This window comes from Hemitrygon akajei, chromosome 6, assembly GCF_048418815.1.
Source record: "Hemitrygon akajei chromosome 6, sHemAka1.3, whole genome shotgun sequence".
NCBI classification, from domain to species: domain Eukaryota; kingdom Metazoa; phylum Chordata; class Chondrichthyes; order Myliobatiformes; family Dasyatidae; genus Hemitrygon; species Hemitrygon akajei.
The window spans coordinates 134,247,743-134,269,831 of NC_133129.1; the positions used below are offsets into that span (position 1 = coordinate 134,247,743).

At 40.5% G+C, this 22,089-nt stretch overlaps 1 protein-coding gene across 2 annotated transcripts in view; it reads right to left on the reverse strand.

Annotated features, from left to right (window-relative positions):
• Positions 1-22,089, reverse strand: part of hps5 (HPS5 biogenesis of lysosomal organelles complex 2 subunit 2) — a 66,362-nt gene that overhangs the window by 15,952 nt on the left and 28,321 nt on the right. For both annotated transcript variants that reach the window (XM_073049287.1, XM_073049286.1), the window contains exons 8-15: positions 17,982-18,053; positions 17,519-17,607; positions 16,757-16,935; positions 11,178-11,336; positions 9,391-9,547; positions 8,830-8,953; positions 3,225-3,374; positions 2,082-2,153 (exon numbers count right to left, since the gene is read on the reverse strand). In XM_073049287.1, the coding sequence (XP_072905388.1) occupies positions 2,082-2,153; positions 3,225-3,374; positions 8,830-8,953; positions 9,391-9,547; positions 11,178-11,336; positions 16,757-16,935; positions 17,519-17,607; positions 17,982-18,053 (1,002 nt within the window). The remainder of the gene's footprint in view (positions 1-2,081; positions 2,154-3,224; positions 3,375-8,829; positions 8,954-9,390; positions 9,548-11,177; positions 11,337-16,756; positions 16,936-17,518; positions 17,608-17,981; positions 18,054-22,089) is intronic.

Sequence of the window (22,089 nt, forward strand, 5' to 3'; positions counted from 1 at the left end):
AAGAGGGTGAGTTCTAAATTGCATTGTCAGGAGTGGTCATGAAGGAAAATTAAATTGTAACATTCAGTGGAAGCTATCTGAAAATAAATATTTTTAGTGCAATGGGAGGTGGGGGTGAGGTGCATGATGAATAGATGGATTGTTCTTATATAGGACTGATACAGACCCAAAAGATGACTGACTGCTCCTCTAATGGCAACCACTCTGTAATATAGTACTATGAACAGACAAAATGAAAGCAGCCGAAGTTCCCATACCAGAACACTATCTTTACTTCCCATGGTCTCTCCTATGAGCAAGTGTGCTAAGCACATAGCTGAACTTATTTGGATTAAATGAGCTACTGGATTATTTTCCAGTAGATCAGGCCTTTCTGAGATGGTAACCTTGGTATTTTACATCTAGCGTTGTGCCGTGAGATGGATTTTAGTATAATATGTAACATAACATTTAGAGAAGAGTGATCGCAAAGTGACAGAATTTCACACTATATCGGAATTTCACACTATATTTGAAAGCAACGTGGTTTTCATTCTGAAACAAAGGCCTAATATTAAACAGCATGCTGCAGAGTTATGTCAGGTAAGTTGTCTATGAGATTGAGAAATTAGGTGGAAAGAACAGCAGGTGACAAGAATAAGAAGATCATAGTCATCAACTAATACACATTTCCATGATACATATAAGAACCACTGGAAAGTCAGTATTAGTTTAAATGCTTAAGTTTTTGACAAGAGAGAAGTCAGTGTGATAGCTGGGAAGATTTTCAAAATTAGCAAAGATGAGCAAGAAATTGAAAAGGAAAAAGCACTTTCCTATAGTTTTCCGAGAAGAAAAACAAATATAAACTATGAATGCAAAATCTTTTCCAGGTATGTTAGAAGTAGATTAACAAAAGTAAATGTGAATCTCTTAGCAACACAAGAGATAGGATACATTTTGTATTTGTTTTCACAATAAAAAAAATACAACAACTACTGGAAATGACAAAGAATCAAACATCTAATAGGAGTGATCTTTTATTTCATCTCAAAGTATTCTTGAATAGAGACTAAAACAATATATGTCTCAGTGTAATATGTCAAACCTTTGTATGATTGCAGCTAGATTCCCTTGTCTTGTTTTGTTTTCTAACCTCATGGAAAAAAAGGACTAACATACCACTTACCTTCTTAACTTTTAGCTTCAGCTGCGTTTTGTGATTCATGTCCAACCCAATGCCATCATTGACTAGCATCATCCATTTCAATGGTCTGATTTTCATTCACCCTATCAGTATGTGTAATTTCATATTTGCCTACAACATACTGAAAATCATACTGATCAGGTATTCTTTGATGTCATTTTAAGTTCTGTACATGGTTTACTTCCATACTGAGCATTGCATTGTTAACCTCTAACTAAACCATTGATGTGGATTTTAAGTAGCCAAGATCCAAGCATACATTTCTGTAGTATTCCAGTAATTACATGTTGTCATTCTAAAATCACACATTTATTCCTACTCTTCAATTCGTATTAGTTCTGCCAGAACTTCAGTAACAACGTCTCATGTTTTTGAAAACTAAAATATACCACATCACCTGGAGCCATATATTCTCTGTGAATATGCCATAGGATTTGTTAAACATGAAACTATTGTTACAATAGTAATGACAGTGACAAATTACATTGTGACTTTTCAAGTTCTTTTCAGCTTTTTTCTCCTTTCTCTTGGATAGCCAGGTTAAATTCCAAGCAACTGGAACAATTATATAGACAATTTATAGCAATCAATTCATAGAAACCAAAGCAGCCAACTCTTTTAAAACTATAAATCTGTGGGCCATTCAGCCTGGGCTATTTTTCACACCCTAGTCCCATTAATTTCCCCATTCGTCACCTGATTTTAGCAATGCAAAATCCACACCAAAGGTGATTTACAGAGAAATGGGGAATGAGATCTATATACCCATTAATCTGTCTTTAATGTGTAATACTGAAAATAAGTGCCCAGTTGACAAGTAACCCATTTGTCATCACTCATTATACTAATAGTGATTATGGCATATTGAGAGGAAAACATCCTTGTTCACACTCACTGAGCTTCTGCTGTTGCCTGTTGTAGATCCTTCAGTTTGTCCTCCTCCTGCGGAATGTTATCAATGTTCATTCTGTGCAAATTGGACAGCAAGTCTTGATATAATAACAACACAGCACCACTTTAAGAGAGAGTTAACTTTTGTACCTTTGGTTTTGCTCTGATCACCTTTTTTTTTTAGCTTTCTTCAACAGTTATTATTCAGCTGAATCCCTTTTGCCCCAAATACTTTAATAATAAACCTCTGTCTTCTATACTTTTGCTAAGAGCTGGGGCTCTGGGATACGGGAGATCAAGGGTGTCACTAGAGAAGATTTGATTGATACAGTAGATGACAAGGCCTCCTACCTGACTGGGAAGCCAGCAAGGTTACTACTAGCTACAGTGCATACCTGCAGAGATCAAACATCTGCAGCTTTGATATGTAGTCTGGGTTGCATTGGCTGATTAGAATTAATGTATGACATGGAGTTTCCTCTGCCCAGCATGAGAGGGATAAAGGAAATCATTCATAGTTCCTGATAGGTGCTACGGTCACGAAACAGAGTTCTATGAAGAAATGGCCCGAAATATTCTCCAACAAGGGATCAGCATCTTCAGAGGAGCAAAAATAAAATGAAAGGGGGAAGGATAAAAATCGTGAAATGTAGTAAGATTGGAGCCAGTATTGGTATCCCATGCTTACAAGATCAAGACCCAGTAATAATAACACCTTTGCTACCAAATTACCAAATGATCAGAGGGGGAAAAAGACAACCTTTTGTGTAATCAACAGAAGCAAAAATACATTGGAAACACTCAACAAATTAAGCAACATTTGTGGAGAGAAAGTCAACATTTCAGGAAATCAGAAAAGATGCAAACTAAAACTCACAAAGTTACAATTACTTAAAAATTAACTCTTGCCATTCATGTTCTTTTCTCTTCATTACAAAGTAGAATACACTAGTTTTTTTTCCAGGTTCTAAATCTGAAACACCTACACTGACACTTTTTTTTTCTTCTCCCAAAAAATGCTGCTTGACCTGCTGGTTACTTCCAAGGCTTTCTGTTTAAGTTTTGGATTTCGAACATCAGCAATTTTTTGATTCAATTACAAGAGGAGATATGATGAATCGCTTGTGAAAAAATGATATTTTCTTACTTGTGCTCAAGGTAAGGTGAATTAGCTACTGTAGTAAGCTGATTCTCACACTGTGGATCGACATTTTTCATTTCTGGTTTGAATCGGCAGTCAGAATTGGGATGAAATGTGCCAATTGTTTCTTTTGTTTTTCTGACAAAACTGGTCACACTGTAAAACAAATCAGAGTTTGAGATGCAAACATAAAAGGCACCGTTTCTATAGGGATGTAGATGATTTCATAAGATGAAAATGGTTGTCTACACTAATGACCCATTCCAACAGGAAAACATTCACATTCCCTGCAGACACAACGTCTCACATTCCAATATTTAATAACACACAGAGCAGCCTTTCGGAAAAGTAGAAGAGCTTGTACTTGGTCAGGAAGCACAACGTGTGAGCTTTCATAAATAAAATTAGCATATAGATTCAAATGCAGAAACAACTGGTCTCAACCTGATCCAACATCAAATATTTCCTTTTTATGACCCACAACCTTTTGGAAAACTGGTATTGTAGCGGTGTGCTACATGCAGCGCTGCAATAACGACACGGAGGCTGTGAGCTGCAGTTACAAAAGAGGTTTATTCAAACTTCACGGCCTCGCTTTAAAGCCTTCCTGATCCCGCCCTCCCCGGGTGGGAATGCTGTAGGGGGCGCGTATTCACAGTCCCGTCCCGCGCGCGGGCTTTTCCCCTTGCTGGTGAAGCAGGCTTGGCGCCCTCTTTGGGACCGGCCTCAATGCCGGTGCGCACCGCTTTGTGAGCCGGTTCGAGTGTGCTGGGAAGTGGGTGGCCACAGTATCACACTTGCTGTAAAGAAACGACCCCTACCATTTGAGCTACAATTTATGGTTCTCAACCTTGACTTTTTTAGAAACTATTTTTCAATTTGCAAGCATTGTTGATGTTTAGTGCCCCATCCCCAAAAACCAACAAGGCTATGGTGAACTACCTTCTTGAGTGGCTGCAGTATTTCTAGTGAAGGAATTCCCACCAGATTATTGGGTAGGGAGTTCCAGGAGTTAAGTCCAGTGATGACGAAGGATCAGTGATGTGTCTCTGGGTCAGGATGCCATGTGGCTTGCAGGGTAACCACCAGTGTTTACGTTCTGTTATGCCAGCACCCTTGATATTAAAATAAGAGTTCATATGTCTTCCATCTTGTGCAATGGAAGGACTGTTTCAAATTGAAAGGTTTTGTCAACGTAGATTTGACGAGCCATTGCATTGAACTCCACAGATGGTATATCCAAAGAATGGAGGGAATGAATGCTTAAAGTTTAAAATTCAAAGTAAATGTATTATTAAAGGATGTATATCCAACCCTGAGATTCATTTTGTTGTGGATAGCGGATGGAATGTTAAACAAGCAGGCTGCTTTGCTCCGGATGGCCTGGTGCTTCTTGAACGCTGTTAGAGCTGTGTTCATCAAAGCCTTTGGAGAAAATTCCATAACACTCCTGGTTTCTACCTTGTAGATGCTCCAGGCTTTGCGATGTCATCCAGCACAACAGCCAGCCTCCAGCAGCCACATTTGATGTTCTTGTCATTGTGTCTCTCTGAAAGTTGATGGTAGGGTTGATGAAAGTTGATGATTTGGTGATGACAATTCCACTGAAAGTTATGGGTAGATAACTACATTCTCTTGTTGGAATGGGTCATTGCCCAGAATTTTATGGTGCAAATATCACTTGCTAGTTATCAGCATTGATTGTCTTTCCTGCATACAGGCTTAGGCTGCTATATTTGCCGAGGAGTCGTTAATGGAATGTAATATTCTGCAATCATCAGTAACTTGATGAAGGAATTAGCCCTAAGGAATGCCTGCACTGATTTTCTGGGGCTGGTATGATTGCATTTCAATAACCCTAGCTATCTTCCTTTGTGCAATGTATGACTACAACCATTTAAGTGTTTCCTCCTTGATTGAGTTTCAAGGATACTTGAATTTCAGGAGGATAATACCTACTGACTACAGTCAAATGCTGCTTTGATGTCAAGGGCAATTACTGCTATCTCAACTTTGCTCTGAAATCCATATTTGGACCAAAGCGGTGATAAAGTCTTAAAGCCAAACCCAAACTGATCTTTGTTAAGGTTATTAGCAAAGAAGTGAAAATGAAAAGTACTGTCAATTGTTAATGATTTAGAGAAGACCAATTAAGCTGTAATCATCCAGTTTAATTTGTTCTGAGCTTGTGAACAAATCAAATTTTACAGAGATCAGACCATTCATTCGTCACTAACACAGGTTGAGTACCTTTATCCACAATTCCGAAATCTGAAAAGCTCCAAAGACCAAAATTTTTTCAAGTGCTGACATGACGTCACAAATGGAAAATTCCTCAAGGCACCGGTAAGATTCGCAGGTGATATGCAAGCCTCTGCACATAACAGACAGTGCTGAGAAGTGACCGCACATATGTAATCAACAGAAGTTAATGAAAATTAGAAAACTGCTGCATAAGAGAGAAATGAAGATCTCAATCATATAGTGAAAGAATACATTTATCAGCATCGGAGTGAACATACGCCGCTTAACAGTACGCTGATCATGAAATAAGCAAAGATCTATCACAACAAACTGATAATTGAAGGTAATTGTGAAAATTCAGCTGATTGGTTGCAGAAATTTAAGTAAAGGTACAGTATTTTTTTTTAAAAGGGTTAAAAAATTTTAAAGATAAAAAGTCTATTGATCATGAAGCATTGATAAGTTTACGAAGATCGCTACTGATGAAGATCTAGCATCAGAACAAGTCTACAATGTTGAATGTTTTTATACCCTATACAAAACCTTAAAAAAGGTAAAATACAAATGCACCGGACTTCAAGGCAAGTGGTCCCGGGTTCAAGTCCAGATGGCTTCTTGCACGCTTTCCATCCGTGCTGGGTTGAGTGTCGAGCTAGCAACTCGGCCTCGTAAAAAATAAACAGACAAATGCCAAAGAAATGGCAAGTTTTCCACCCAATGTGCCACAAGGCACGGAAAGGAACAACAAGCAGATCACAGCTTGTTAGACCATCTACCTCTGAAAAGTTTGTCCCAACTTAAACACTTGCTCCCAAATCTTCATGAAGAAGACTGCACATTGGACTGGTTGGGAACAACTTTAGTGCCTAGGGCGATGCTACATAGTCCAGCTGGCATCATACTCTTCCTATCTTGTTTTGAAATATTGTGGTTGTAATAAATCTAGAGGCTTGCCCGGTCATCTCAGAGGGCAGTTAATAGTTGTGGAACTGCTGTTGCATGCAAGACACATCTGGTAAAGATGGAAGGTTTTTTCAGTTACATTAACATGTAGCAGTTGCCTGGTTATATGGCAGTTACATTCTTCTTCTTCTTTCGTCTTGCGCCCTTAACTCCAGGAGGAGTCATCAGGGCGCCATCATGACAAGCCTTGCACCAGTCTGTTCCACCTGTTGCAGTTGTGTGCCAGAGCCTGGGTCACTACAAATGTCTTCCCTGTCCATTCTTTAATGTTGTTCGTCCATCTTTTCCTCTGTCTGCCTCTCCTTCTTTTCCCCTCCACAGTTCCTTGAAGAACGGTCTTTGCAAGGCCACTGGATCTTGTTACGTGGCCGTACCATCTCAGCTTTCTTTTCTTCACCGTTGTGAGAAGGTTTCCATGGGGGCCAATGTGGTGCTGGATGGTCTTGCAGTTATATATTTAACTGAATTTAAATTCAGCAGCTGCCCTGATGGAATAAGAATGCACATCAGCTAAATTAATTATTGTGCAATTACTGTGTTCAAGAAGCACCCTCATTCTTCCGTTTGTTTGACTAAAGATATTGTTCTGGGTTTATGTCTCCAGTCAATTAATATGCTCATCTCTCAAAGCCTCTGCAGGTACTTTTCATCTAATGGAAGACACAGAAAGTATTGCGTGCAGAAATCATTTGGTTTCAGCATAGGAATATGGTAGGAATAAAGAAAGGAAAAACAGGTGCAGGAGTGAGTCATTTGGCCTTTTGAGAAGCTCAGCTACTCAGTACAATTGTGGCTGATTGTCTATACTGATATCATGTTCCCATCAACTCCCCACCTCCTGTGATGCCTTTTGATTCTAGAAATATATTTTCCAAAGATAAAATTCTTTGATTTGGCCTCCATCTCCTTTAGTGGATAGAGAATTCTACAAGTTCACCACCTCTGGGAGAAGAAACTTCTTTTCTCAGTCCTAAATATATTATCCCATATCCTGAGACTACGAACCCTCAAGACCCCACCTCAACAAGGAAAATATCACCTCTTGCATCAGTCACCTAGCTCTGTCAGAATTTTGCACAGTTCAATGAGATCCACTTGTTCTTCCCAACCCTGGAAAATACAGGGTAGTCAACACAATCTCTCCTCACACAAGAGTCCTGCCATGCCTCACATTAATCTGACAAACCTTTATTATGCTCCCTCTATATCCTTTCTTGTGTAGGAAGATCAAAGTAGCACACAATACTCCAGATCTGGTCTATCAAGCCTATGTATAAATGTAGCAAGACTTAGTTAATCACGTCACCAAAACCTTCTGCAATGTGAGTCAACATACCAGGCCTTTCAAAATTCCTGATACACCTCATTCACTTATCTATTCTCCCTCGTCTATCTCCTGTCAGGCACTGACCAAACAGAAGATCAAAGGACAACAATTGCTCAGAGAATAAACAACATTTATCTGATCAATTTGCAGGATTTTGTAACTATGACATTGTGGATTAAAATAGGCAGTGTCCCAGTATACCCCACCATTGGCCCAAACCAAGAAGATTATCAGAACCCTACATAAAGTGTCATATCTACAAAATAAAAGGAACAAACAGTTACATTCTCTAAAAGGAAGCATGCAATCTAATAGAATCTGGTCCACAGAATATTTATAAAATATAAATAATTTAAAATGTAAAGTAATAAATATGAGGTACAAATGAAATGCTGTGAATACAAATTATGACATTGTTGCCCCCTCATCTTCTGGAGAAAAGTTCCACAGACACCAATGAACATTCCTTCACTTTATTTATTCTTCTGATATGAAACTAGGCAGTGAATGCAATTGGACCATCTGACCAGGAGAATTTACTGCGGAGGGCAATGTTGTAATTATACAAAATGACTTACAGGTGTCCCCCGCTTTACGAATGCTCACTTTACGCCACTTCACTTTTACAAAAGACCTACATTAGTAACCTGTTTACACATTACAAAGAGGATTTTCACTTTTATGAAAATTTTTCCCCTATAAATTAATGGTTCTTCTCTATACGCCATTTTGGCTTAAGAAAGGTTTCATAGGAACGCTCTACCTTTGTAAAGGGGGACACACCTGTACTTCACAGTGGTAGTCACTAGCTTAAGTTTTTTCTTGCTAGCTCAGTCACAATAAAACAAAATAATTGATTTATTGATCATTACAGAATGTCTCTCTGAAGCTACTGGCTCCTTCCCCTTGTTCCCAACTATGATTCCCCTCTCCATGTCCCCTTCCTACTCTCAGTCCACGATAGTCTTAGGCACCATAACGATACATGTGTGCCTAAGACCTTTGCAAGTTGTATTTATAGATGTGTCAGGTTAGTATCGGCACTGCCATGGATGCCATAATAATCACTGAGGTTACCTTTCCTTCACAGCCTGTAAAGTGACTCGGGATGCTGTGGAACGGAATGGCAATGGAAGATGAAATGGAATCAGTGTCTCGCTCCGATCACCTTCAATGTTCAGGAAAGAATGGGACACATTGTCTGACAAATGGAAACAAAAAGAACATCAATAGCAACAGCACAGAGAATGAACACCTTCTATCAGGGCAGTCTGCAGAGATCTGTTTTGCTATCTTTTGAATAGGCACCTTTGTGCATCCTTTGTGTTGTTGCATGTAGGTCTATAACCTAAATGAATTAACATGAGGGCAGCTCCCCACCAAGAACCCACCTTTAGTAGAGAATCCAACACAAAACATAACATATTCTGTCCCAAGTATGTATTATATTGTTAAGATGGATTGGGTGTTAATAATTCATTGCAGTGTACTCTTCTGCTGAAATGGCAGAGTATCTGACAGTCTGTGGAAAACTTCTCAACTACACTGATGGCATTGAAGCAAATCAAGCAGAAATCCTGCAACGCACAGATTTAGTTGCATTTTAATTCCCCTTCCTGGTGCAACATCCATCCTTACCCTGCTCTCCTTGCTCTTCCTCCTGTACCAAAGCAAATTCCTTCAGCCTCTCCTCTTCAGACAGGTGGCTGTGCAATGAACCCGAGTCTTCATCAGATTGACTGCCTCGACGACTAATCACACGATAAATACCAGAATCCAAGACATTAAAACTTTCCTGAGAAAAAGAGGAAATCAAAATTAAAAATCTGAGAAGTTAATGGTGAAGCTCTGGGGCAAAGCCTTTGCTGGAAAAAGTAGCCTACAAGTGATGATGATGTTGTATTGAAAACCACATAACAACATTTGGACAACATGTTCTCTTTCTGCACCAAACTCTCCGCAACATTATACAGGGAGAGGCAACTAACAAAATCATGACATCCAGCAGCAAGTAGAAATTGGCAGGAAGACAGAGAGATCTGTTGGAAGGGTGTGGTGAAGCTGACAGAGAGAAAAAGATTTGCACCCTGCTATAGATGGGTGGGTTAATAAATTTGCAGATGATACCATGATTGGTAGAGTTGAGGATAGTGTAGAAGACTGGCAAAGAATACAGCGTGATATAGAACAGTTGCAGATATGGGCTGAGAAATGGCAGATGGAGTTTAACCCAGGTAAATGTGAGGTGTTGCACCTCGGTAGGGCAAATGCAAGGAGACAGCACACTGTTAAGGGCAAGATCCTTCACAGTGTTGGTTAGCAGAGATCTTGGGATCCAAGTTCATAGCTCCATGAAAGTGACTACACAGGTTGATAAGGTGGTTAAGGAGGATTATGGAATGCTTACTTTTATTAGCTGAGGTATTGAGTTCAAAAGTCAGGAAGTTATGTTGCAACTTTATATAAAACCCTATTTAGGCCACATCTGGAGTATTGCACAGTTCTGGTCACCTCATCATAGGAAGGACGTTGAGGCTTTGGAGAGGGTGCAGAAGAGCCTTAACAGGATGCTGGTTTTGAGGGCATGTGCTATCACGAGTAACTGGATAAACTTGGGCTGTTTCCTCTGGAGTGGCGGACACTGAGGGGAGATCTGATAAAGGTTTATAAGAGTATGAGAAGCATAGATAGAGTGGACAGAGAGTAACTTTCCCAGGGTTGAAATATCTAATACCAGAGGGCATGCATTGAAGGTGACAGGCGGTAGGCTCAAAGTGGATGCGAGGGGAAAGATTTTTTTTTTAACTCAGAGTGTAGACGCCTGGACTGTATTGCCTGGTCTGGTGGTAGAGGCAAATACATTAGAAGTGTTTTAAGAAACGTTTGAATAGGCTCATGGATTTAAGGAAGATGGAGTGATACAGACACGGTGTAGGTAGGAGGGATTAGTGTTTGGGTGTTTCTGATTTGCTTTTTAGCTGATTCAGTACAACACTGTGGGCCAAATGGCCTATTATTGTGTTGTATCAATTGCTGCATGCGAATTCCTTGGGTATTAATGCATTATTCCATCAATCGATCTGCCATGGCAAACACAGACAATGAGTTTAGTGCTGACATCTCTTGCAACGGCTACTTTCCAATACCAGCAGGCAGCTAAGTTATTAACCTCAATTGTTCTGGAGAGAGGACAATCCCTCAAAAAAATTATTAAACTATTAACAAGTTGGGTGTTCACTTACCTGTTAAGTCAATTCTAAAACTGAAATTTTGTTAAAAAGAGCATCAACATTAAGATGGTCCATTCCTTGCTGAGTAGAGCCACACCACTGTCACCCCAGCCTATGGAACCTGGCGCCCACAATCTCGACCAACAACTTGCACAAACATTTTGCTCATATGAAAGATCATCACAAAGAACATACGTGTGAAGAAAAGCTGCTCCTACGACTGCTACAGGCTGAGTCAAAGGGCTCCAGCTTTAGCAAAATCTCCTCTAAGCGGGCAATAAGGTGGCTCTGGGTGGCTGAATCCAGCTGTGTCTTCAGATGTTCTAATCTATCCACGGGCAACAGCTTACGGGTCTGAGGAAACAAACACCAACAATAAGGTCAACGGGCACAAGGTGAAAAGGCTTGTATTTAAAACAGGATCTCGACTTTTTATTCACTTTCCCTGCTAGGTCTATTTCTTGTTTAATTTTCAAAGTAATCCTATCCACGCAAATGCGAGCACATGCTCACTTTACATACATTACACGTTCCTTCCTGCTTTGAAACACAGGATTCTGAGGAAGCTTTGTAAAATAGATGCCAAGAGGATATCTCCTCTCATGTGTGAAATCTAGACCTTGATTTATAATTTCACATTAAGATGTCACCCACTTGAAACTTGGATGAGATGAAATAAATGCCTTTTCTTATAAATTCTAAGGGATTCTCATGAATACTTCCAGAACTGTAATACACTGATGGGAAATGCTGATTTTTGAAATGAAGCCAGTATTAAATGGCAAGGCAGACTGTGGGAGTTTGGGTGAGCTATTGCAGGATGGAGCATTGGATGTAGATGGGAAGTGACTTGATTACAAGGGCTACTATTTCAACAGTTCTCTGTGAGGTAAGGTAACTCCACAATGGATTAAAGTGGAGGGACCTGCAATGTTCACATAAGAAGCAGCTAATACAAACTCCCACATTAGAACAGAAATCACTGTAGCTCCAAAAAAACATCTTGTATATGGCAAATAATCCTTCTCAACAGCACATCAACCTGGTAATATTTCAAAGATTTTTACATTTCTCGCTGATAAAACTCCCATTTAAATCAGAAAGTTGTGGACTTGATCTCAATTGAGAGATTGCAACGTTGCTGCAGTTTTAGTAAAACAAATAAACCAATGGATGCTGGAATGTGGAACAAAACCAGATATGCTGGAAAAGTCAGCCGGTCAGGCAGCATCTATGGCAGTGGTTCCCAACCTTTTCTATGCCCCACACCCCTATGAAATGTTTGATTAATGTTCGCACCCCCTACAAAAGTAATATCACATTTGAAGATGAAGAAGTCTAATTTCTAATAATTGAACCACAAATTGAACCACATACAATACTGCAGGTGAACAAATTGAACTTTAAAAAATAAGCTTTTAACTCAGTGCATAAAATGCAAATATAAATTGAGTAATTAGATACGAATTTATTCAGAAAAAGTTGTAAACAGTAGAATCAATCCCAATTGTGAACGTAAAATTCAATGACTTCTTTGCTCCTGCTTCTCATTCATGATTTTGTCAAAACGTGGAACTTTCTTGCTGACTGCGATCCGCAGGTCTGCCTGTGGATTCAGGCGATTCCTAGATTTTGTCTTGATTGATAAAAGAGAACTGAATCCAGATTCACACAAGTATGTTGTTGCAAATGGAATGAGGACATGGAGTGCTTTTCCACCAAGTCTTGGGAACATATCCAGTGCTGCACACCAAAACTCCTCCAAAGTCTTGCTTTCAAATTGCATTTCAAGAGCTCGATTTGTCTGCAAATCAATAAGATCTTCCTTCAGCTCTTCATCATCTGAGATTTTCTCCAAATTGTAGGAATATGGATTCATGATCCATTCTTCTGAAATCTTCAGGTCTCCAGCAGCAAAACATCCATCAAACGATTCTGACGACATTTCCAAATGAGCCACGATTTCTTGACGCACAGTAGGAGTTATGGATCCAGCATCATCAACAATCTCTTCTAGTGAAGGAAAATTTAAGAGACTGCCTCTTTCCATCCTTCGACGCCAAAGACGTAACTTTTCTTTGAAGGCATTCAACTTTACACAAGCCTTCAATATGTTTATCCCTTTTCCTTGAAGAGAACCACTCAGGTCATTCATACAAGTGAAACCATCAGCTAAGTAAGCCAGCATTTGGGCGAATTCCTGTGATTCCATTGCCCCAACCAGATCACATTCATGCTCCTCCAGAAAAACTTTGATTTCTTCCCGCATTTCAAAAAAGCAGGTTAAAGCTTGTCCTCGTGACAACCAACGGACTTCTGTGTGGAAAAGCAAAACTGAATGCTCACTTCCCAGATCCTCACAAAATAATTTGAAGATGCGATGGTTCAAAGCACGCCCCCTGATCCAGGTGGAAATGCTACGGGGACGCGACATGACTTTTTAGGCTACTCTACTGAATTTACACACCTATTTCCAATGATTACCAGAGATATGAACTCCCATCACGATTCAAAGTTCTCGGTGCTAACCATGATACCTCCTCAACTAACACAATTCAAAATTATCAACGATTTAAGAAAAAAACCTTTTACAAGGAAAAAAAACCTTTGAAATTCAAAAACTTCTTTAATGCATTGAGACAAATATGAATGAATGACTTCAGCTGCTTTTTATCAAAATGTGGCTTTTAAACATTTTATAATTGAATAATTTACCTACTGTCTGCGGGTTTGGTTTTAACGCGAAATTGTTGCTCGATGGTTGATTCGGGATGTATAAAGATTTTGGCATTATGAGATGACTTTTTAACTCTGAGATGTAACCTAGCTAAAATTGATGTGACTCTTCAACTCTGAGGTGTAACTTCCCAGGTAACACTGATGAGAATCCTCAATGCTGACTTGGGCAGCGGGAGACTGGAGTGAGTTTACGTCTCTCTCGACTCAGGCAGCGGGAGACTGGAGTGTGCTTGGAAATAAACATTTCTATCACTTCTCAAGGCACACTGGCAGCTGGCTGAGTGATGACTCGTCACTCGTCACTCAAGGACACAAGCCACTCTTTGTTGCACCTCCTGAAATTCCATCTCGCACCCCCTGGGGGTGCAGGCACCCCAGGTTGGGAACCCCTGATCTATGGAAAGGGAAACAGGTTATCATTTCACTCATTTAACTGCACTGAGAAAGAGAGAAAGCAACTTAGTAATAAAGGTGAAGGAGAGCAATTGGTGGACGTCGTGTTTGCTCATCCATAACTACTGATGAGGCCCAAAGCCAGAAGACAGAACAAAACCGAAATGTGAAATAAAGCTTTATTCAGTAAAACCATGCAATTGCAAAAACCTCAAAACCCAACAGTACATCCCAAAGCACGACTACTTAAATGGATTACTCAAGAACATTCAAGACGTTGATGGGAACAACGTCCAATTAGTGAAATTCAGCCTGGGATTGGTTGTCAGCTGACCAATAGGTGTTGGTTATTTTGGTTCACCGTAATAGTAGAAAAAAGGGAATGTCAGCAGTAGGATGCATTGAGGGACAGCCATTGAACAGACAGGTAAGATGCTATGTTTGTGTAGTGTGTTGCAGATTTGGTGATGTCTGGGTGATGTGGAGAGGCCTGGGTAATGTCGAGAGCTCTGTCCAACTGCAATGTGCTGATTAAGTCAAATACACAAATGACAAAGGGGAGAGTAATGGCTTGTACAGACAGCAAGTCCAGATGCAAACAAAAAGATTAGGTTTTATCTGGAGAATTCAATATTGGGTACTATAGGCTGCAATGTGCCAGATTTTTTTAAATGAGGTGAAAAATTGAAAGAAAATTTGAGCTTACATTGTTCCTTGTTGTAACAGTGCAGGATGCCACTGACAGGTTAGCGTGGAAGTGAGTGCAGGTGTTTTGCAAAGGTGGTTAGCTCACCTTTGGCGTTCCAGGATCTCGTGGCTCTGGAGACGGGTGGACCAGAGGTCGGTGTCTCTGCAGGAATTTGTTGTGTTGTAGGAGATGGAAGATCTCTGGCTGTGAGCCCAGTGACCTGAGTTCTTTGGGCACAGTGCTTGTAAAAAGCGACGCAATGGACTTTTAACACCATAAATCAGCTAGTTGTTTGTTATGTCGCTGTGAAACGGAGACACCTCTTTCTCCCTTATTAGGGAGAGAGGGAGCCCATGGTATGTTGAATACTGGGTGAATGAGTAGTCTTTGGGGTACTGCAAGTCTGTGTCTTTGCTGTTGCTTTGCTGCACGCTTGAGTGCTCGGTGGGTGCCGATGCTTTTTTTTTAACTGGTGGGGGAGGGAGGATTGTTGCTAGGCTGTGCTTACGTGTGGGGGGAGCGGGGGGGCTTTGGGGTTCTAACATTTAACCATCATTCATTGTTTGGGGGATGCTTGCAAAGAAAAAGTATTTCAGGATATATATTGTATACATTTCTCTGACATTAAATGTACCTTTGAAACCTTTGAATCACCCCAATCTACATTTGGTTTCTCCAGTGTAGGGGAAATCAAACTGAAAACACTGAATACAGCAGACAAAATTGAAAAGGTAAGTGAATTGCCACTTCACCTGGAATGACTATTTGGATCCCTGGAATGGAGGAAGGGAAGAAAAGGGGTGAACGGACAGGTGATGCATCTGCTCTAATTGCAAGGGAAGATCCCACGAATGGGGGTGGAAGAGCTATGATGTAAGAAGTCCACAGAACATGCAGAAAGCAAAGGAAAGAGGAGGGTGATACTGCTGTTGGGATCATGTTGGAGCTGGCAGAAATAGTGAAGGATAATAGACTCAGTGGCCACTTTATTAGGTACACCTGCTCGTTAATGCAAATACTTAATCAGTCAATCATGTGGCAGCAACACAATGCATAAAATCATGCAGACATGGTCAAGAAATTTAGCTATCGTTCAGAACAAACATCAGAATGAGGAAGAAATGTGATGTAAATGATTTTGACCATGGAATGATTGCTGGTGCCAGATAAGGCGGTTTGAGTACGTCAGAAATTGTTGATCTCCTGGGATTTCCATGCCAGGAGAGTTTACAGATAACGGTGCAATAAACAAGAAGTATTCAGTGAATAGCAGCACTGTGGGCAAAAACACCTTGCTAATGAGAGGTCGGACTAGTTCAAGCTGACAGGAAGGTGACAGTAACTCACATAACCATGCTTTACAACGGTGGTGTGCAGAAGAGCGTCTCTGAATGCACAACACATCCAACACTGAAGTGGATGAGCTACTGCAGCAGCAGACCACATCCGGTTCCACCTGTACACACGTGTACATTGAATGAGAAAGCAAAGACTGGAGAACTCTTTATTCTAGCTGGGGTAAGAGGAGTGAGAACAGTTATTTGGAAATAGAGGAAATGTGGGTGATAACTCTATTCACAATGGCAGGGGGAAGCATATTTTGAGAAGAAGGATGCTGTTCTTCTGGCTAAGATCTTCCAGTATTTCTGGTTTTGTTGCTACAGTGTAATATTGTGGAGCACGTTACTCTCAAAATTGCCATTTTTCAACTGAAACGTTAAACTTGGTGTCCTGTCAGGTCAGCGTCCAAGCAATATATAGTATATCTCCCAATAAATGTAAAAACAAATTATCATATCATGATGGCTGAGAGTTATATGCTCCACACAACAATAAACAAACTTCGGAATCACTTCATGCATTGGAGGGTTCGTTGGGATGTCCTGACACAGACATGAAAGTCTCTGTACACCTTTAAGAGGCCAAGATTGGTGTTCTGACAGCGTACACTCACCCTGCTCAGAATAATGGAATGCTGGAAGAGGCAACAGACTTGCGCAGCCAGGGTCCAAATGTCCAGCCGAAGGAGTCGCTCGATACACCTCTCCGCTGACAGTAGGCATAGGTGAGTTATCCGTCCATCACCGTGGAGACACAACAGTTTGTTTTTGAAGATGGTCACATTCTGAACATCTTAAGAGTGAAGACAAATCACAGATGAAAGGGAGCCTGTAGCTCTGGAAATTGGTGAGCCTTCCAAAATAATGTTTTTACGAATAATAATTACACCCTGCATGCTAACTTGTACACTTGTGTTTCCTGAGAATATGACAATGTGCCCAAATTCTTAACTAATATAACATAATGCCAAAACATGCTTGATTTTCCCATAGCTCTCACCATGCCCATAATAATCTAGCAGGCATGCATGGGTCCCATTAGCCTGAAGCTCCCAGTCCTCAACAGTACTTAAATCTCACTCAGAATTTCTAGGGGCCTTACATCTGAAATCCTTTAACAGTACTTAAAAGAAGGAAAGCTGGGGCCAGTGCTTCACTTTCCATCAATGTAGTAATTGTTTAGTAAGACAATTAAAACTTGAACTCGTGTCTCAAGAATCTTCAGAGCTAGTAGTTGTCTCCCTGTACAAGTGAATGGTACCTCTCAAGACACAAGGACAGGATAAGATGCATGCTAACAATTCATTAAACAGCTGCAAAAAGAAAGCACCAGAACACTAAATGAAAGTGCCGAGTAACCAAACACAATGCCGTACCTTTTAGCTCGCTCCAGAGAAGCACCTGAACACACTGTGGAATAAAAACATAAATCCCCCGGTCTGTCCAGCTTACAACATAATTCTCACTGTTGGAGGGGAAGAAAGAAACACCAGTTGTTGAGGTTTGTCTAATAATTATTCACAGATCTTTGCCACATTGGAGCGGCACAGTAACGTAGCTGTGAGCACAAGGCCCTACATTACAGGCTCATTTCCCATAAGGAGCGTGCACGTTCTCCCCGTGACCATGTAGGTTTCCTCCAGGTGCCCTGGTTTACTCCCGCTGTTCAAAGACGTACCAGCTGGTAGATTAATTAGTCATGGTAACTTCTCTCGTAATTAGGCTAACATTAAATTGGGGGATTACTGGACAGCATGGCTTGAAGGGCCAGAAAGGCCTATTCTGCACTGTATCTCAATACACAAATAAATAAATAATATTCTATTCTCTAATACTCACCTCAAGCACAAGAGTCTGGGGAAAGAGATAGACTGTGGAGAACAGGACGTCTGTTTGTATTGTAGCTCAGATCTGAAAAGGAAAGGAAGACCTTTTTGAATGTACCAAACTGCAAAAAAAAAATAACAAGGACAGAAAACATAAAAAGCCCCATGTACTTTGATATAGAGAGCATCCCCTCTACGGATTCACCAAAATTGTTTCTGAAGCACCTCCAATGCTTCGGTTGGGTCAGCCATTTTTGGTTGGCCATATTCAGGAATTTCTTTTGATCACAGCTAAATTGACTATTGTCATCTGTGCAGACACTTCACATTATCCATTACTGTTGAATCTATTTCAAATAGGTATTTCAGGGCAGGTGGAATACTAAAAGAAGCAGACTGTATAAATCATTGTCAATACAAACATAAGCAATATACTCTGTGGCTAGGAAGAGCTTCTCAAGTCTGATTCTTCGTGACCTCATGGCAAGATACGGAAGTAGATCGCCAGGCCTTTCTTCGTGCAGGTACTGCTGCTGCCCAGGTTGGGACCTGGCTGGGTTTGAACTCAGGACCATCTGCTTTGAAGTCCAGTGCTGATGCCACTACACCAACAGCCAGCCCAAGAAATGCTCAGCAGATGTTAAATGTTTAGATTTCATTAAGCACCTGATGCCACATTACACAGAAAAATTACCCACAAAGTGAGAGTCAATCTTGAGAGTGTAACTGAAATTACCATGAAGAATACGTATAAAGATGTCACAGACTCATTAAAGGCCTTAAGGTCAGTTTTGAATTCATCACTGCAATAATAATTAAATGATTAGAAGTGGGAACAGAAACAAAAACAGTGTGAAATATTTTATATTACAAGACCAACATCATCCTGAGGTAAACAGGTGAGTGAAACCAAAGAATACTTGGTTTTATTCAATTTTGGGATTTGTCTAGATTGGGAGCCAGGAATGCCAGGATAAGAATAATCAGCAAATTTAATTTTGTTTTATATTAAGACCTACAGCTTGCATTTTCATTCTGTACAAAAGCAGCTCAAATTTGTCCACAATACAACAAACAAAATCCCAAGGAGCCATCAGAGTTAGGGGCTGGACCAGTAAGTACCATAAATCTTGTAACAGAAACAAAGGCAAGATGGTTAGACAGTGAAGGAGTAATGAACGTCTGATAAACAAGTCAGACAGGTTCTATAGGGAAAAACAACAGACACAAAATGCTGGAGGAACTCAGCGGATCAGGCAGCATCTATAGAAATGAATAAACAGTTGATATTTTGGGCCAAGACCTCTTCATCAGGACTGGAAAGGCAGGGAGAAGATAGCAGAATAAAAGGGTGGGGAATGGGAAGGAGGACAGCTAGAAGGTGATAGGTGAAGCCAGGTGGGTAGGAAAGGTAAAGGGCTGGAGAGGAAGGAATCTGATAGGAGAGGAGAATGGACCATGGGAGAATGAGAAGGAGGGGCGTGGTGGGAGTGGGGGGAAGAAGGTGACAGGCAGGTTAGGAGAAGAGGTAAGATAGAAGAGGAGGGGAGAGAAAGGGAATTTTTTCCACCGGAAGGAGTAATTGATATTCATGCCATCAGGTTGGAAGCTATCCGGATGAAATATGAGTTGTTGTTTCTCCACCCTGAGGGTGGCCTCATCTTGGCACAAGAGAAGGCCACGGACCGACATGTTGGAACTGGAATGGGAATCGTAATTAAAATGTTTGGCCACTGGGAAGTTTGGCTTTTGATGGATGGAGTGGAGGTGCTCAACAAAGTGGTCCCCCAATTGACAACGGGTTTCACCAGTGCAGAGAAAGTCACATTGGGATCACCAGATACAATCAATGACCCCATCAGATTCACAGGTGAAGTGTTGCCTCACCTGGAAGGACTGTTTGTGGCCCCAAATGGAGGTGAGTGGATAGGCGTGGGTCTTTGGCCGCTTGTAGGAATAAGTGCCAGGAGGGTTCTATTACTGCCAAGAGAGCAGGAGGATGGGATGAGTGTGAATATTTGGGAAATGGAGGAGATGCGAGTGAGGGCTACATCAATGGTGGAGGAAGAGAAACCCCATTCTTCGAAGGAGAAGGACACCTTCTGATGTCCTGAAGAGGAAAACCTCATCCTGGGAAGATGCAATGGAGGTGAAGGAACTGAGAAAAGGGAATACTGTTTTTACAGGAGTCAGGGTAGGAAGAGATGTAGTCAAGATAGCTGAGAATCGGTTGATTTGTAAAAGGTGTCAGTCAACAGTTTGTCTCCAGGGATGGAGACAGAATGATCAAGAAAGGGGAGGAAGGTGTCAGAAATGGACTAAGTGAATTTAGGGGCAGGGTGGAGAATTAGAGGCAAAGTTGATGAAATTGACAAGCTCAGTATTGGGTGCATGAAATAGCACTAATGCACTCATCAAGGAAAAGAGTTGGGGAGCATTACTGGGGATGGCCTAGAACATGGACTGTTCTACATAGCCAGCAAAGAGGCAGGCTTAGCCACGGCCCATGCAGGAGCCTGTCATTACCCTCCAAGTCTGGAGAAAGTGGGAAGAGCCGAAGGAAAAATTGTTGAGGGTGAGAACCAGTTCTGCCAGACAAAGGAGGGTGGTGGTGGAGGGGAACTGATTGTTTTCTTATTGAGAAAGAAAAACGGAGATAGCTTTTCAAGCTGACGGTAGCTTCATCAGTTTGATGTAAGATAATCAATTTTAAACACAATGTTTTTCTCTGCAGTGATATTGCATGACCAGCTGAGTACTCACAGTATTTTCAGCAATTTGATTTTGGAAATGATGAATGGTAAAGGATTACAGGACAGACAGCTGAGAAAGCTGGCAGATAGTTCAAAAGATATTTGGGGCAACAAATCAAAATTATAAAACACAAATTACAAAAATTGACTGGTAAGAAGCATTTGCTTGGTCTCAACTGTAGTGATTTGTGCACCATTTGCTGTGGTTTTACAAAGGATACTGAGATAGGCAACCAAAGCATGTGAAAACTGCAAGTTCGATAAAGCTCTTTCTTCTGTTATCTGACTTTTGCTTTGGAAAATTTAATGAAAGAGGGAGAAAATTGGTAACTATACTTATGAACCTGTTCAGTTTAATGTCAATTTTAGAGGAGTTATTGAAATCTCTCAACCATCAGAATGACCATGTCGATGGATATCAGCTGGACTGAGGTGATGCAGCATGGATTTGCAAAATGTATTACCAATGATTTAAGTTGAACTTTAGAGGCAATTACTATCATGGTGGAACATCTAGGGGAGGTTCTCTTTAAGGCATTTGCTAAGGGTTTGTATAAGATATATGCAAATAAGAAAATTAGAGCTAATCTTGCAATGATTGGTATTGGATTGGGAGATAAGAGATTGTGAGTAGAAAAAGAAGTGATTCACTGATCAGCAAGATGAGACAAACTGCTCTCCCCCAGGACTAGAAATTCAACTTTTCACCAAAAAAAATTGAATGATGTGGGAAGAAGAACAGAGTTTTACGTAAACATTACATCGTCCAAAGAAAAATATAGCTTGGATCAAAATAGTGACGTAAACTAATACAGGCATACTAACTAAAAGGAGAAAAAAACTGTGGAGGTAGAAAAATAAAGGATAATCTTCTTGAGATTCAGCACAGACAAACTGGAATGGAAAAGGCCAAGAGAAGGTTTTATTAGTGGATTAGAATTCAAAAATGTGAGAAGATGATGCTTCTATTAAATTTCTGTTTGATTGTACTGTATCAGTATTCAGTTCTGAACATAAAGTAACAGAAAAAGATATTTGCTATGAAATTGAGAACAAAAGGGCACAAATTTAATACTATTATTTATATCGAAATGGATGCATTACTTCCCCACTGGGCAAAGCAGTAGTGAAAATCTGAACCTCACTTCTCCAAAAATCTAGGGATTCTGAATTAATTAAGATCTTCACAGCTGTGAACTGCAGCTTTTGTAAGGCACATCCATCAAAGAGCAATAAGCAAGTAGTGGGAAATAAAGTTGTGGGGGGTATCATCAACTTTAGAGTGCCGCCATTTGGTGGTGCTGCCTCACATTCGATCCTGATCTCCTCTGCTGTTTGTGTGGAGGTTGCAAGTTCTCATTGTGAACA